Here is a 16,191-nt window from a genome sequence, read left to right as displayed (position 1 = left end):
TAAGTGACAGCGGAAACGATCCTGCAGCACAAACTGTTTTTAGAACTGATTTATGGCTTACGCATTTCAGAGAAAGAAGAATATGATGACAGTGAGGAGAGCACGTAGATGACAGGCTGTCAAACACAATCCTTATCCGGAGATAGGAGAAGTGTGCAAGTATTGTCTGATGTATACTTGCGTGCATACGTGATTGTGTGTGTTGACATGTGTGTGTGTGTGTGTGTGTGTGTGTGTGTGTGTGTGTGTGTGTGTGTGTGTGTGTGTGTGTGTGTGTGTGTGTAATCAACCTCCTTAAGTCACCTTTATTCTTAATAAGACTCTTTATTGTTGGTGGTAGATTAGACCTTAAGATGCATTGAAAACCCTGTTGCTCACTTGATTTACCAGGGTAAACCCCACACCAATTCAGGACTCACCCCTCAGGCAGGCAGCACACACTCCTGTGTGTGTGTGTGTGTGTGTGTGTGTGTGTGTGTGTGTGTGTGTGTGTGTGTGTGTGTGTGTGTGTGTGTGTGTGTGTGTGTGTGTGTGTGTGTGTGTGTGTGTTCTATTTTTCATTACGCTGTCAGGTGAGATTATGCCACAGTTGATCTTAATCGCTCTCACCTCTTCCAGAAAGCCCCACTAAAAGCCCTGCCTTGGGTCCCGCTGAGAGACAGGATGCCAAATGAAATATTGTAACCTGCCATTACATCGCTCACTGTTCCGCACCAGGTCAAGGCTCACTGTGCTTGATCCCCCACCCCCTCCCCCTGCAACTGACAGGGAATTAACTCCATGAGTATTAGTTATTTTCACTGTACTAAATGACGGTTTGTATTTCATCTAACAGGCCAATCAGAAGAACAGTCCACTACAGAAAATACTACAGATTAAACATCACCAAAAGATGATTCAGCTGAGGTTTTTAGAGTGGCAAACAACTCACTGGACACCGAGTCACATTATTTTCCCACACTGTCTTCCAGCGGCCTCCTCTGGCAGGATTAGGTCATAACATCACTTTCCTTGCAGGATGAAGAAGTCAACTTTCACTGTTCAGGGGCCACACCGGGGCCAACTCCCTGTCTGTAAGCCTGCGAGCTTCTATATCAAGCACCAAAAGCCATTGATGTTGGTGAATATACTGTGTCTCACACCCCCGCTGCTACAAATAAGTGGTGGGCACAGTGTTCCGATATGCAGGGCGGGTTACTCTATCCGCCCAAACAGAGGGGTGCCAAAGCCCAGTCATAGTGCCTTCTAGCACACACCAAGCCATTTCAGACAGATGAGGGAATTGCTCCCCTCCCTATTTTTATCCACCCATCGCTGTCATCATCAGACCGCAGTGGCTATTATTTCGGACTTTAGAGCAATTATCCTAATGGTTACTGGTGCGCAATGACCTCTTGAGTTGTTTAGATTTGTCAGGATTTACCATGAAGACTCGAACAGGAGTTTTGGATTCGGGAAGAAACCCCTCAGTGGATTGTAATGTCGTTAATTACCGTCTGAAGTGCACATCTAAACAACTACATCCATATCTGTCTATCTATCTATCTATCTATCTATCTATCTATCTATCTATCTATCTATCTATCTATCTATCTATCTATCTATCTATCTATCTATCTATCTATCTATCTAACGGGGGACAGGGAACCTTGAGCAAATGGCTTTTAAAAGAAAAATGTGAAAAATTAAAAACAGCTGTTGACATTATGTTTTTTTTATTTTTTATTTTGGGGCGAGGGGAAAACTTACTTAAATATGTTTTCCTCTCAATTGCATTATTTTAATCAAGCAGTGTTTTTAAGGTGCACTAATGGAATATATTACGGTGCGTCAACGCACTATTGAACCTGAAAACATACACACTAATATCATTCAAAATACAAGATTTGGTTTTTTGGTCATGTCACACCGCAATAGCCGATACAACTCATTATTCATTATTATTAGGCCTTTGTCTGGCCATATCATTTATAAAACCAGAAGTTGATGAGATCCAAATCTTACCCGTGTTCTGGGGTGAGATTTTCATCGATCGTTCTTATTGTTGACTTTTGTGCTAAGCAAACTTGTCAGTCCAGTTGTTTATTTTTCTTATCAAACAAAAGTCCTGAAGCATTGACTCCGTGACTTCTGTTCCTAAAACTTAGATGCAGCTTTATGACGGGAAATACCGACGAAACATATAAATGTTTTGGTGTAATAACATGAGATAGACACAATTGATTCAAATTGATTTTAAACTACTCAATACGCCAATCCAAAATCCGAAATAGTTTGCGTAAATTGTGCGCGTAATGTTTACATTGTGCATTTACAGACGCACAATGCATGAAGCGTGATCATTAAAAAAAAAATACTTGATGGCACCAAATTAATTAATAAAACCCGGAATACACTTGAGTGAAGACTTTCAATTTTAGTTTCTCTCATATGTGTTTAAACCAACCACATTTTCACCACATGTAATTAATAATATGACCAGACTGATAAATATGGCACAATTTTGATAGGCCAAGAAAATGATACAGCTTGTGTATTTCATGTTCATAATAGTTTCCTGAATTGAAGGGAAAAAAGAATAGTTTCTTACCCGTACACGAGTGAAGAGGCTTTGGTCGCACAATGAGGGAAGGACACACGGAGTAGAGAGAGAGCTTCTCAAAATAATCACAAGTCTCCTTGGAGAGGATCTCGTCAATCATGAAAGTCTTGTAGCGCCGCCTGGCAGCCTTCAGCTGCCCCGGGGAGGAGAGCCTCAGCTCGGCTTGACAGTGCATGATCTGTCTCTGTGCGCCGCGCGCTAAACTCTCTCCACTGCACGTCTCTTCGGGGATGTCTAAGCTTGTGCCGGTTGAACCGTCTGGAGAGGCGACTGCTGAAGTTCATGCGTTTCAATAAGTCATTGTTTATCTTGTTAAATTCAGTTTAGCTTTCCCTGAAGTGCCGTGGTAAGGATCAGCCTTCAACACGAGCTGCGCACAGCCCCACAGTGAGACGAGAAGTGACTGAAGGTCTGAGCGCACACCCACCGCTATATAAACCATCCCTCAGATCACACACTGCGCTCTCTCACTCTCTCGCTCTCTCTCTCCCTTTCTTTCTTTTTTGCAAATACAACCCTATGTTGTCTCAACAAATTCCACACCAACTGATCTTTCCCAGTCGCGCGTTGTTTAAACAATCAAATCAATTCACAGAGTTAAGATCATAATTTAAAAACAATAATAACTTCAAGAATGGATTTAGAATCTTAAAACACACGTCGAACCTTTAATGAGAGATCGGTACTTTTCTTATAAACTTTAGGAAATTCTCAGTTTATGGGTTCGGCGAAATTAGTAAATATATTCAACTATCCCAGAACAGTTTTTTCTTTTCTTGTAAGCGCAGTTATTTCACAGACAATTATCATTTTTTTTTCTTTCATTTCTTTTAAACTCCAATGCGCACTATGGGATACTAAATAGAAAATCAAGTTGGGAGAAATGCAATATAAATGCTGGTTTTCTTTCTTTTTAAACTTTTAATCTTTTCTTTTACCAAATGGATTTGATTCCACAGTAGAAAATCCTTTTTTTTTTAAAGAAGACCCTAACCCTAAATACTTTAATTTTTCACAGATTGTTCAACCTCGCCTGTTCACTTAATGCAACTAAAATTGAGTTTCCCAAATGTTTTGTACGAATATGTATCCTTATTTTTTTTTTTTTAAGTATTATTCATTTTAGGAAACATCAGTCTTTATCAATATCGTGTCATTTCTATTATTATTACATTAGTGAATCAATCGTAAAGAAAAATAAAAAACAAAAATATTGCTGTGGTATGAAGTTATAAAAAATAGGTTGTAGCGATGTAGCTTAAAGAAAAGCCACTACATTCTTATTTTTTTAATATAGTTAATGTACAGTCTGCCCTATATTGTTATAACCCAAAGTACAAATGAAAGCCGTGTATCCTTGTAAACAAGTATCTTCAGGGTGAAGAGATCAACAAGAATAGACTGAATTAAACGTGTTTTATCGCCTTCATTTAAAAGGAAAAAAAGGACTTTTCTCATTCTTTTTGTCCATATAATGAAGATGGTTTCTTTCAGGAACCCTCGCTATTGACAGTTTGGACAGTATGAACTTTAAAATTGAGCTATCCTATGAAGGAAACAGTGAATATCCCAACTGGAAATGCATTTAACCCGCTCGCGGTTTAAAGCTGCCGTGTTCAAAGTTGTGCAAGATTATGAGGAAGGAAATAAAGGAGGCCTGCAAAGAAAAAAAAAAAAGAGCCTGGCTTTTTCTTGATGGCTCGATCAAAGAGGAGACAAGAACAACTGCAGCCGAGTCGCGCGTGTAGTGCGCGTAATAATGCGTTCACCTTCTGAGTGCGGAGCGCACCAAGAACCGTGTCGACAAAGGTTCATAAGCCCGCTTTTTCCAAAGTTTCTGACAAATTAAATGGGTTATGCCAAGTAATCTTGTCTATGGTGCAAGTCCAAAAGCATGGTCATATTTTCCTGTTTATTAGGTGACCAAGACGCAATAAAAGACAGAATATGGCCATTATAGGCCCGGATACCACGGAACCAATGAACCCAACAACCTGGGGTGGCTCCGACCATCACGACCATCAGTCGTGTAGTCGTGTCACTTGTGGTTTTTTTGTCTCGAGCTGTTACGGGGGAAGGGGGAAAGGAGGAGGGGTTCTGGGTGTTTGGAAGTGGATCATTTCAGGAGACACGCTTCTATATAAGTCCACACAGCAGCGGCTACCGAGTGGCCTCTCTAATCCGCGCGCTCCAGGGCTGGAGACGCCAGCGAGATCAAGCAATTAAACGAGCTATGCCCAGGCCAGGAGCGCAGCAATAATAAGGGCCTTCCTAGTACTGACACCGAACAGAGGATACTCTCTATTAGAGCGATTTGGGAGCATCAGGATGCAATCAGACACGGGGCAGATTACCGACAAGACAAGGAGCTTAGTGCACAGGGTGCAAATGCAGCTCCACTTTTGGACACCGGCAGATTTATTGGGAGAGGGGTGTAGTTGTCGATACCGCGCTGCTGGAGCTGCTGTTGGACCATAAGCACTTTCGGAAGGGTAGATTATGACCTCAACGCGGACATTAAGGGATTTGATCACCACTTTGTTATAAAGCAAGTCGGAACAGAGGCACTGACTGTGGCACTGTTAATGAAAGGCTGATGCACAGATCAAAGTGCTGCTAATTCTGGGACGAGACAATAGCGACGCTTCTTTCCACGTTTGCAATTTGAGCAAAACCAGCGTCCTTCTCTTCAACCTAATTGCATGTTATCAAAGGAACAGAAGGGGAGAAGACATGAAAGTGTCCTAAATAGAAAGGTCAAACGTAGGAGCTGATCATGTGGCACAGTTATATTTACCATCTTAATTGATTCAATAAAAGGATGTGTGTGGCGCCACCTGTAGATTATGCTACAACCCGCTGCACAAGCATATTTAGTTACACTCTGTCCATTTATAGGAGCGGCTAAGGCAATGTGGGCATGCATTACAGCATGTCGCACCAACATACAATAGCTTACTTGGTTAACTCGGTCACATACACAAAAGCTGTAAATAGCATTCCTGATGTACAGCCAAGACCTGGGAATTTGTATTGTAGCCACATGAAAGACAACAGGAGGCTCCATTGATGGCAGCTTTATCAGTGAAAATGTTCAGCTTTTAAAATTGTTTTTACAGGTCACAATTAAAAAAATAACAGAAAGTCCACTTCTGGGAAAGAGAAAGGTCTACAGATCAAACAATAAGAAAGGTCGGTTCCCTAGAGTAGTAAAAGTGTCGCTGGTGGAATCTGAAAATTGTTCTTCCTTTGCAAAGTCCCTGAAAAAAATGTGTGTAATCTAGACAGCACCTTTTAACAATTAATTGCATAAAAACAGACAAATACCGAAACTTTTTAAACAACTTCTTTTTTTTGCTTGTCTTCCAAAAATGGCTCCCAATAATATCAGATTTTTGTCCTTGCTCAACTGACTACACACTCCCTCCCCTCAAAATATGTGCAGAATCTGTGAGAAAAAAAACTCACATGGAAGATGTGTACATTTTTTTTAAAAAATACATTAAAAAGTCAACAAAAGATGGCTCTGAGGCATAAGTTAATGAACCCCTACTGAGAAGACTGCGCTGAACCTGAGCAGACAAGAATTTTGCCGACATAGTTTTTGTAATTGTTCAGTTCTTCGAGAAATCATTATCTCAGTATCGCCGCCATTTATTTTCTTGGTAGCCGCGGTTGCCAACTCTCTCATCGTATTGTCTGTTGCCTCCTCTGTTGTCATGGTGACGGCTGCCGCTCCTGTCATTGTGGTGGTGGTGGTAGCCATCGCGACCTTGACGACCAGAAGCCGCCTCATCCCCGCTGTAACGTTGGCCTCTGCTGCTGCTCTGAGACGAATAGTGCCTATAGGGGGCGCTGTCGTGTTGCCTTCCTTGGCTACCAGGGGACTGCAGCTGCAGAGGCTTGGACAAGCCGCTGCTCAGCTGATCCAGCTGCCTCATGTGAACCTGCCACATGATGTTGTTCATCTACAAAAGCGGGAAAACACAAATGTTTAACATAGTTGACTCAAGCTGAACACTTAAATCGGGCAAAAACAATGCTATGTTAGCCAGCATTCCAAGAACACAATTGAGAAAGGATTACCATGAGCTGCTTCTGCAGATTATCAGAGGATCTCTGCGTTTGGGGTGGAGGACTGTACGGTGGAGAGCTGAACTGCCCCGGGGTCCTTCAACAGAAAAGTAAACCACGTTCAAAACTTTATTAAACAAAAAAAAAACAAAAAAAAAAAGGAACCACAAAAGCAATCAACTCAGGTCAATGTTCTTCAAGTTCAACCCTTAAAGTATTTTTTCGTCACACTTTCATGCATTTTCCCCACATTTTTAAGACACATTCTCTCAGTGTTGATGTCTTTGTCATGAGATCCAAGTTCAACAGTTTGCTGGAAGCGAGCTCAGTGACAACACCGTCGCTTTTTCCGTTTCTTTTTTTGACCATACAGCCTCACCGCTACAATGAACACTCAAAGCAAAACTGACATGAGGTCAATCCAGTCTCTCTGAACAAAATCAGTCAGGATTGGATTGTTATCAGCGCTGGATGGAGTCGTACACCATCAACACACAGATGTCTAAAACCTGTCTTGATGGCAGTGATTGCCATTGTTATATAGTAAAAATTACTATCTATTTAAACATTACCAAGAAAGTCACACTGGTGAGTTTGTGAAAACATCTGTGTGAAAACTGAGGTTGTCCTTATTGTCGTTTTAATATTCTGACCCCAGTGAGATCCCAGATGGGCTGTATGTGACCCCCTGAACTGAAGCCTTATTTACATGACATTTACGAAAAAATATATATATATTGTTTTCATTGCATTTTGGGTGTCCATTAACACGATGATGCTCTGGGTCACTGAAGGTTCAATTTTGCTTGAAACGTCATGTAAACAGGGTATCAAAGGTGACCATTTACACATAAGCTTCTGCTGGGCTCAAGGACTGTACAAAGGAAGAGTGACTTCAGACTCACTTGTGCTTTCCATAAGTTTACATCTTATGCAAACATCAGGAACTTGCGTCTCAGACAATCCAAAACAATAGAGGCCAGACCTGGCTACAGTATGGTCCAGTGACCACGTGCAGTCCTTTGGTTGTCTCTGACTGATTTGTGGGAGTTCAACAAGAAATTATAAGCAGAATATACATAAACGTAAATGACGCATGACATCGAAAGTGTCAGGTTTTCTCTCTATATTAGGCAACAGGTAGAGTTTTCTCCAAGACATAGACATCAAAGTATTTATTTGCTGGAGTCAAAGGTAAAGCTTTGTGTAACAGATGGGGGGGAAAGAAAAAAAAGAAAGAAGGGAATTTTAAGCATGAATTCAAAGCAGTGACATTAGCTAATCAAAACCATGTTACAAACGACTAATAACAAATACATTTGTGATGAGGAGAACTGAAGTCAACTTATGGGATTTAACTCATGGGAAATGCTCAATCCATCATTTAGGCAAATGTGCCCTTACATTTATATCGGACGAGATAAAGACAGGCGATATGCACCGAAGATAAAGTCAACTGGAGAATGAAAGCACAGATTCTGTAGATTCCTGCCAACTCACTGATCAAGTTCAAATATGTTGACAGTTTGTATCTACATGAAACTAAATATGCAACAACAATGACAGTATTTAAAAAAAATGACGAAATCTGTCTTTACAGATTGAAAGTCAAACAGACTAGTACTGCCAGAAATGGGTCTCTGTGATAGTCTGACCATGTTGTTTTATGTATGCATGTAGTGAAAGCCTTGTATAGACTGGTGACCACATGAGTTGGTCTTATTCCCCGTCCTTGACATTGTGACTATTGCCCACAAGCATGATTACAAGTTGTTGAAAAGACATAACATAAAGCTCAAAGTTCAGCACGACAAAATGAAAAAACTAGAAGCCAAATCTTATTGACATTAAAGCATTTAATTTAAACCTAAGGCCAACATTACCAACTCTTCCACCAAATGCCCAAAACAGCTGCAGCACATTTGGCATGAAACGTGGAAAGGATTGCACACTGAGTCCTCTATATGTGCAAACACAGAGCAACTAAATCCTATTTAATGCCACAGATTTTGCCAGAGTTCTAATTTTAGAGTCGAGGCGGCAGGCATGAGTGTGAAAACAAGGAAGAAATCAAATAAAATCATTAAGAAAGATGATTCTTTAAGAACACAAGTATAAGGTTTAGTGCCAGTTAAATGGCCAATAATGTCATTTGACCAAGACATTAAATATGAATAAACCGAGTTACCAAAAGACAATATTGTCTTGGCCTATAAGAAAGCAGTGTTCACTTGGTGGTCTTATTATTGTTCGGGACAAATTTGAAATGAAAATTAAAAACCCGCACTGGTTCAGTTCACACTCCAGCAGTTTTAACATGAGACTAAATGGTGAAAATAGAAAACATACACAGATGTGGCGACGTATAGTCTGCAACAACACTTTGAAACACAAAAAGTCAAGTCACAAATATGGGGTGTGCTTTGTGGAAGCGACCGAATATACAGGTGGTATGTGGCTGCAGAAGCCGGTTTTGTGAAGCAGCAGGTCCATTTCAGTGTAAAGTCAAAGTGAAACTTAAGCTGAAAGGAGCTTCACATGATTCAGGTCCCCAAATTAATATCCGGATACCATAACAACCAAATATTCAGATATTCGGGTCTAGCCCCACATAAAATGCAAAGCAAGCCTTCTATCTTCACCTGAAGAAGTTAAACATGGCCTTAGTCTCGATATGACTGAAGATAAAACTTTCTTATTCCCCGTTCACACAACAATAATTGGCTGGAAATGCCATTGGGGTTTGCGTTTGAAAATGATCGCTATTGAAAACTGTAATGCCTTTATGTGGTGCCACCAGTCGGTGCTGAGTGTATGGAACACAACCACCCACAAATACACGTAAACATTTGAGTGTTTTAAACCATCTTCCTTCACCGGCTTGGCCTTCTCAGTATTCGCTGCATATGAGGGGGAATAAAACATATAGCTTCATGTGATCAAGGTGATGGTGTAGGAAATGTACACATTATTGAAGAAGGGCTGCTTAAGTCAAGATTGACAGCACATGGAAGAGGGCTGAAACAACCAATCAACTTAATCGACTATAAAAATATTTCTCAGCTAATGTAGCCATTGATTAGTTGGTGAAGATTTTAAAAACTAATCAATAGATTAATACATTCGTAAAATGATCTTGAATTGCAGCCCTAACATGAATTCATTGTTTGTTATTGTTGAACTTCAAGCACACGTATTCGCAGCACCAGCGTTTGAGAAATGTTCGGTTTCCCCTGTTTACATGGCGCATTTTCGAAAAGTTGCACCCTGGAAGCTGTTAAAAAAATTATTCATTTTTAGTGACTCTGAGCACCGTTGTTGTGTAAACATTGTTGATTTATTTAGCTACTATATTTAGTTAGGAGCTGAGTTTATGAGCTGGCAGACACACTATGATATTCAGATTGGTAAAGCGGGATTATTTATAACATCTCATTCTTAGCAGCAAGTCAGGATAGAGATTAGCAGTGTAGCTCAATTGCATCGAATTATCTGCCTTTTACCATGTTCTAGATTTTGCTTCACCCATTAGTCACTTTTATTAAGTTTTAATTTTGGAGAGAAAAAATAAATAGACTTTAGCTGTATTGAAAAAATGTCTGCGTGAAAGCGACGACATTAAACGACCGCAGGTCATTTACAGTTTGGTCCACACTAACTCAGGTGAAAGTAAGCGCCCCCAACAAGTGTTACTGAACTGGGTGGCACTAATGCTCCTCTGGGCAACGCGAGAGGGTCTGTACCACAACAACAATCGACAGGATCTGCACTTTCAGTACAGTGGTGTCATATGAGAAGCTATTGAAAAGGAGCTGAAATATAATGGATGGAACATCATACCTTCGTTCCCATTCAATGCTCATTAGCATCAATTAATTAGGAATATAGACTGTCAAACATTTGTCCTGTGAATTTGATATTAGAAACTTGATTTCGGTTATTTCAATGAGTTGTTTAGAAAAAAACAATGGTCAAGGGAGTAGTTCCCAAAAAATTTAACCAACACTGATGAAATGAACAAAGCTGGGGAATGTTTGTACGAGTTGTAAGGTTCATTACTGCTCTTGTAGGTTTCCAGTGTCATTACAAAACGTTTACTCAGTTAATAAAGTAAATTCTAGCTTCAACTATTGACTCATTTTGTTTCTTCGGGTGTCAGACTATATAACCAAATTCTATATTAAGGTAGATATCACTATAGATCAATTTGGAAAGAAGGCTAAAGATCAATTGGGAGACTTAATGCTACTGACAATACCAGCTAAGCCATTCGTGAGACTCTTACCTCTGGCCATGGGGATCTGGGGTATTTGCTGGACTTGAATTTTTGGAGTTTCCCGGGCTGCTGCTGTGACTGCTGCCTGTAAAAAAGACACCAGAAAAATATTTTTAAAATGTTGAATAAGAACTGTTTTAATTAGCAACAAAAATGCAGCACAAGAATACTAAAATTTTTATATATTTATTGTCCTGTATTTTGTTTAACATTGGTCAAAATAACTGTTGTAGCGAGAGGACTTCACTTTTTATTCTATGTTTTGCCAAAAACATTATCAGAGGTAGTCTTCTGCCTCATCTATTTCAATTAAACATTTGATTTCTACTAAATATAAAGAACCACAAAGACACAGGCAACGTCTCCAGCTACATATACGTTTCTCTTATTAATTTGAAGTGGTTTTAAAAGCCATACAAACCAGAAAATGTAATCTCTGAATGTTTCAAGTTACACTGGACGATATTTAGACAAAATAATATAATATAAATGATAAAAAAAGCTTTTTTTTTTTTTTTTTAAGGCAAGACAACATTTAAGCCCCATGTTTCTAATTCAATTTACAAGCCATTCATCACAGTCTGCAGACATAATTAAAGAACCACTATTTAGTTTTTCCTTGACCAGTAAATATCAGTCAAATGAATGCAAGTGGACTGAAAATGGTCATGTGATGGTGTGTAGACCAGTAGCTATGCCTCTTATCAATTTCAAAGTTGAAAAAAAGAAGCAAGGTTACATGCTAAACATGAGTAAAATATGACTGATGCAGTCTTTAGCGAGCTGGAACATGGATACTGCATACGGCAGTAGTCATAAGACTAATGGGAGCACATTTCTATAATGGCATTTTTCTGATAGATTTTCAACAAGAACGATATTATCAGCTGTAACAGCTGCTTTACATTAAGATGCTCAATGTTGCATCCTCTGGTGAACAGCTGGCACTGCATCCAGATGAAGGCGAAGTCTTGATATTCAGAAATGTATTGACAGAAGCAGATCTTCTCAGCATATGTTAGATTTGTAATCAGACATTTTCACTTTCCCTTCATGCTCAACTCAAACAAAATGCCGTTTTATTTGAATGGACCATAATCACGTAAACTCCCCACATACAAGTTTTACATACCTTGTTTTTAGCTATGATAACAAAGACCAATCCGATGTCATGGCTATGTTAGTAAGTACTTAGTCATGATGAATACTACAAGTTTATTTGTAAAATGTTTGATTCCGCTTATAAGAATAAAACCAGCTCACCCGATCGGAACTGAACGTGGATGTTTTTCCCATACAACAGCGACCCGTCCAGTAGCTGCATCGCGTAAGGCACGGAGACTTCATGTTTATAAACGGCGAAACCAAATGTTTTCTGTTTCCCATCAGGGTCTTTTGGAATCTTTGTTTTGATGAGCGGTCCTGCCTGTAAACAAAAACACATAGATAGGATTAAGGTATTTGAAAACAACCATTGCCAACATTAGCGAACTCGCTGCTCTGAATGACTGAAGCGAACAATCGAAACTGCTCTCGTCGTGAGAACAGACACTTGCGATTGGGGATTAAACCAACCACTCTCCCCTCCACATGATTTCTCGAGGATTATTTCACTGTGACAACACTATGTTTTATCAATAACGCCGTGTGGATGTTATGCTTAGCTTTGCTATGCTATGCTAACAGCACCTGTAAAAACAACTCGAACAAAAGCTCCTCCGACACTCTCGTGTCCAAGTTTCTGATGAAGAGCGTCCGGTCGGCTTCTTCCTCGATCCCCATGGTATTTGAGCGAAAAGTGAAGCTTTCTGAGCAAGACGACACCTAAAAGCGTCCGAGAGGAGAACACTCTATTGCGACATCGATACCGGAAGGCCTTCCTGTCTAACCGGAAACGGAAATCCATTTTAAAAAGAAACACCTCCGACCGCAGACAAGAGTAGACGCCGCATACGCTGCCGCGGAGCAGGAAATACGGTCGCCATCTTGGTCCGGTTGTCACATCCCGAAGCAGCCGAAGCAGCAGCAGAAAATCCAAGACATCAGAGCACCGTGTGGCATATTTCTGTACAAATCGGCGGACTGTAGGATTACTCTTCGCAGGTAAGATGGAACATTGCTATTGTTTGAATTTTGCAAATATGAACTTATTGTTCGGTATTTCTATCCACCAGTGGAACTCATAGCAGCTGCCATGAGCTAGACTTTGTTTACAGCTTGTTCACCTGCTATTGGTCCAACTGAGACTTTATATGTTCGACAATACAGACTGAGATTACAACTGACTCAAGAATGCTATTGTAGAAATAAACCAAATATTGCAGGTATAACATGAACCAGCACATTTTACCAAGTGATACACTGGCTGGATTGTTCACGTGTAATTTTTTCACCCTACAGAAGTAAGATTACTCTCATGTTCCCTCCACCACACCGAGAACCACTGACAACATTTGACTGGAGAATAGTTTGAAACAAGTTCACTCACAGTTTCAGCAGCTTTGGTTTATTATCAACATATATGCATCAAAATAAGAGTTTTGTTCAAGAAAGGTTGTACGAAAGTGGAAAAATAGCAAGGAAAGGAGATAGGAGGGACTATTTGACTGTACCCAGGAAACAGTCATCAGGGACGACAAGAGATGTGGAAAACAATCAAGGTAGGCTGAACCAGCAGGTGATGGTCATGCAACTTTATGGATGCAAATTGCCGTTAAACCCAAATCAAACTTCATTCCAACAGCAGCTTCACATCAACTGGACACAACCTTTTTCTGTTCATGACATTTCTTACATTTCTACTCAGATAAACTCCTTCAACTTTCCTTCAACCACCACAGGTTCACCATACTTTCAGGTAGAGACCTCATTTTGTCACATCTGTCCACTTATCAGGTGACAGCCTCAGCCGGATTCCCAGAAGTAGCGAGGACCCGTTCAATTCTGATTGCAGCTTTCATTTTAATGATGATACATCATATATAGTAATATGAACCAAACCCAGAGTATCAGAAAACTGATTATTACCTTTGCCAACGAAGTTGGCCGAGAAGGTTATGTTTTAGTCAGTGTATAACTTTTTCGCAAAACCAACTCACCCTTTGATTGCATGAAATTTTCCGGGGTGATTGGTGATCATCCAAGGACCAATCGAATTTTCCAGACAAAGAGGATGAGAGGCACCTTATGTTTCCAGGTCTAAAATTTAATTAATTTATATTTGTATTTCTTTATGAAATTCCCCGAAATCCAGATTATATATAGTGGTGTTACTTTCTTAATTAGTTTATTCACCTTTTTGTTGTTGTAGCATCATACCTGTGCTGTCCCTTTAAGAAATCGCTCCATGTTTTTACGTCATGCCCTGCGGCTCTCAGTCCGCTGGTTGAGGGTGGATATATTTATCCTGCTGTGACAATTTTTATTGTTGATTTAACGAAGTGTGAAATTGTTGCGTTTAATGTGCTTTTGGATTAATTGTTTAATTGAATGTATTTTGCCCATGTGTTTGTTATTGGTGCATTGTATTTTATTTGAAACTGGTTTATTGAGAGGAAAGAACTTTATTTCATGCAATTTGTTATCGTCAATGTAAATAAGCGGAGGACTTTCAACTTGCTGAGTGTCTTGCAAGTTATAGGAGAGTTATTTTCATTTATTTGTGAACTGATGCACCAATTAAAAGTCAGTCAGCAGCTGTGGGTAAAAATAAATGAATAAACAATAATGTATAATCAAACAATTAAAGTGAAGCTGGAATGAACACAGTGCAAAATTGGTGTATTGTAATATAAGCAAGGCAAATATATTTTTACAGCACCATTCAGACTCAAGGCAATTTCCAGTGTTTACAAGGAAATCAATGAAATATGGAGAAGGCATACTCTGGAGAACAAATAAAGCAAACATATTAAGACAAAGACAATAAAATAAGTTAATTGTATTGTTTAATGGGAGGCCTGTGCAAACAACAGTGATGTAAGTCCTGATTTAAAAGGAGTGTAGTGCATCAGCAGTCTTCAGGTGAATTTTGTTCCACAACTGAATAGCGTAGGAACTAAAAGCTGCTTCACCTGGTTTGTTCTGACTCTAGGAACACTTAGTAAACCTCTTCGGGAGGAACTCATGGCTCTGCATGTTTCATATTCTACAAATAAACCAGAGTTTTCTTTGGGGACTTTCTGGGAAAGTCTGTTTTGTTTGGTAAAATGTGAACACAACCCGAACTCAGTTCCGGATTTTTCCAGTGGAATCTGGTTCCCTTCAAAACACTGGTCTTGGTCCTCTTTGAAACAGACTTTCAAACAGGCGGGATGAGGGGACATGACGTGGAGCGCAATGCAATTTGGGTGCGCGAATCTGAAAAAGATGCGGAACAGAAAGCAAGAGTCCTGTGACATTAGTTTTCTCCTGGCAAACGGCTCGTGTAAAGACACGGAGTAGTGAGGAAGTGGTTCCTTTATAAGCGATCTTTCTAGCGGGTGGGATGAGAGCAAAGGGGAGGATGTGAAGTGATGTGATGCAGAAAGAAAAGATGGAAAATATCTCGTGGGTAGACGTGGAGTAGTGAGGAAGAAGTAGTGAAAAAGGTGCTTATTGATGTCTGGTCTGAAGACTATATATATAGCAGTTGTTTGTAGCTACTCATGAGCCACGGGCCAACTGGCCCAGCCACCATGGGCTAAAGCGGCTGGACCAATCAATGTGCCGGTTTCCTCTTTACTTCCTCTCTGGTCATTGTTCATGTAAGGCAACAGCGCCCCCAAACTAGCAGCTGTTGTAATTGCATGATATTTTACAGATGGTTTGGTCCGGTCTCAAAACTGAATGTGAACACCAACCGAACAATATCAAGGTGTGAAAATTGCTTGCTTGTTTGGGTTTCTTGCATTGAAATGCATTGAACCACTTGCTTCTGTTGCTTGTTGCAACATGGGATGTGGAGCACGAGAGGCTTTACTTCTATCCTAATCAGATGGGCCTTGGTGTTTGCCCTCCATTTTAATTAAACCAGTTTAAACTGATTTTCTCCTTCATGCTCCGCAAGCAACATGAAAGATTGAGACACGCTTGGTCTTCAGTGGGAGAAACAGTGATGGCACATCAAGTATTATTTGAATACCCCCATCCATTTATTTTCTTGTTATTAAATTAACCACATCGGAGATCAGAGTGAACTGCATTCTGAAGCCATGAAAGAGAATTTAATCTGCTTCTGGCATTTTGCATGAGGAATATA

General features: G+C 40.0%; 2 protein-coding genes across 3 annotated transcripts in view; both read right to left on the bottom strand.

The window, feature by feature from the left end:
- The window catches only part of barx2 (BARX homeobox 2), an 11,948-nt gene extending 8,966 nt beyond the window's left edge, over window positions 1-2,982 (bottom strand). For both annotated transcript variants that reach the window (XM_080504587.1, XM_080504588.1), the window contains exon 1: window positions 2,591-2,982. In XM_080504587.1, coding sequence (XP_080360713.1) covers window positions 2,591-2,777 — 187 coding nt within the window. In that variant the 5' untranslated portion in view covers window positions 2,778-2,982. The remainder of the gene's footprint in view (window positions 1-2,590) is intronic.
- Window positions 2,983-5,663: 2,681 nt separating this feature from the next.
- On the bottom strand, window positions 5,664-12,820 carry rbm7 (RNA binding motif protein 7). Its single transcript, XM_080503862.1, has 5 exons — window positions 12,642-12,820; window positions 12,216-12,378; window positions 10,962-11,037; window positions 6,689-6,773; window positions 5,664-6,570 (listed from the first exon to the last, which is right to left on the bottom strand). Exons 1-5 carry the CDS (start codon window positions 12,732-12,734, stop codon window positions 6,241-6,243), a joined length of 747 nt encoding a protein of 248 aa, XP_080359988.1. The 5' UTR covers window positions 12,735-12,820; the 3' UTR covers window positions 5,664-6,240.
- Window positions 12,821-16,191: the final 3,371 nt, after the last annotated feature.

Source organism: Blennius ocellaris (genome assembly GCF_963422515.1).
Source record: "Blennius ocellaris genome assembly, chromosome: 2".
Classification (NCBI taxonomy): domain Eukaryota; kingdom Metazoa; phylum Chordata; class Actinopteri; order Blenniiformes; family Blenniidae; genus Blennius; species Blennius ocellaris.
The sequence above is the reverse complement of the archived record's forward strand: the minus strand, read 5'-3'. Positions and strand labels throughout refer to the sequence as shown.

What these genes read in the sequence shown, in the direction of transcription:
- rbm7 (XM_080503862.1), bottom strand. Translation starts at nt 12,734, where the DNA reads ATGGGGATCGAGGAAGAAGCCGACCGGACGCTCTTCATCAGAAACTTG. An exon ending in CCAGATCCCCATGGCCAGAG is followed by an intron (nt 6,774 to 10,961) that starts GTAAGAGTCTCA and finishes TTTCTGTTGAAG; the next exon opens with GACCCCGGGGCAGTTCAGCT. An exon ending in ATCTGCAGAAGCAGCTCATG is followed by an intron (nt 6,571 to 6,688) that starts GTAATCCTTTCT and finishes CCGCTTTTGTAG; the next exon opens with ATGAACAACATCATGTGGCA.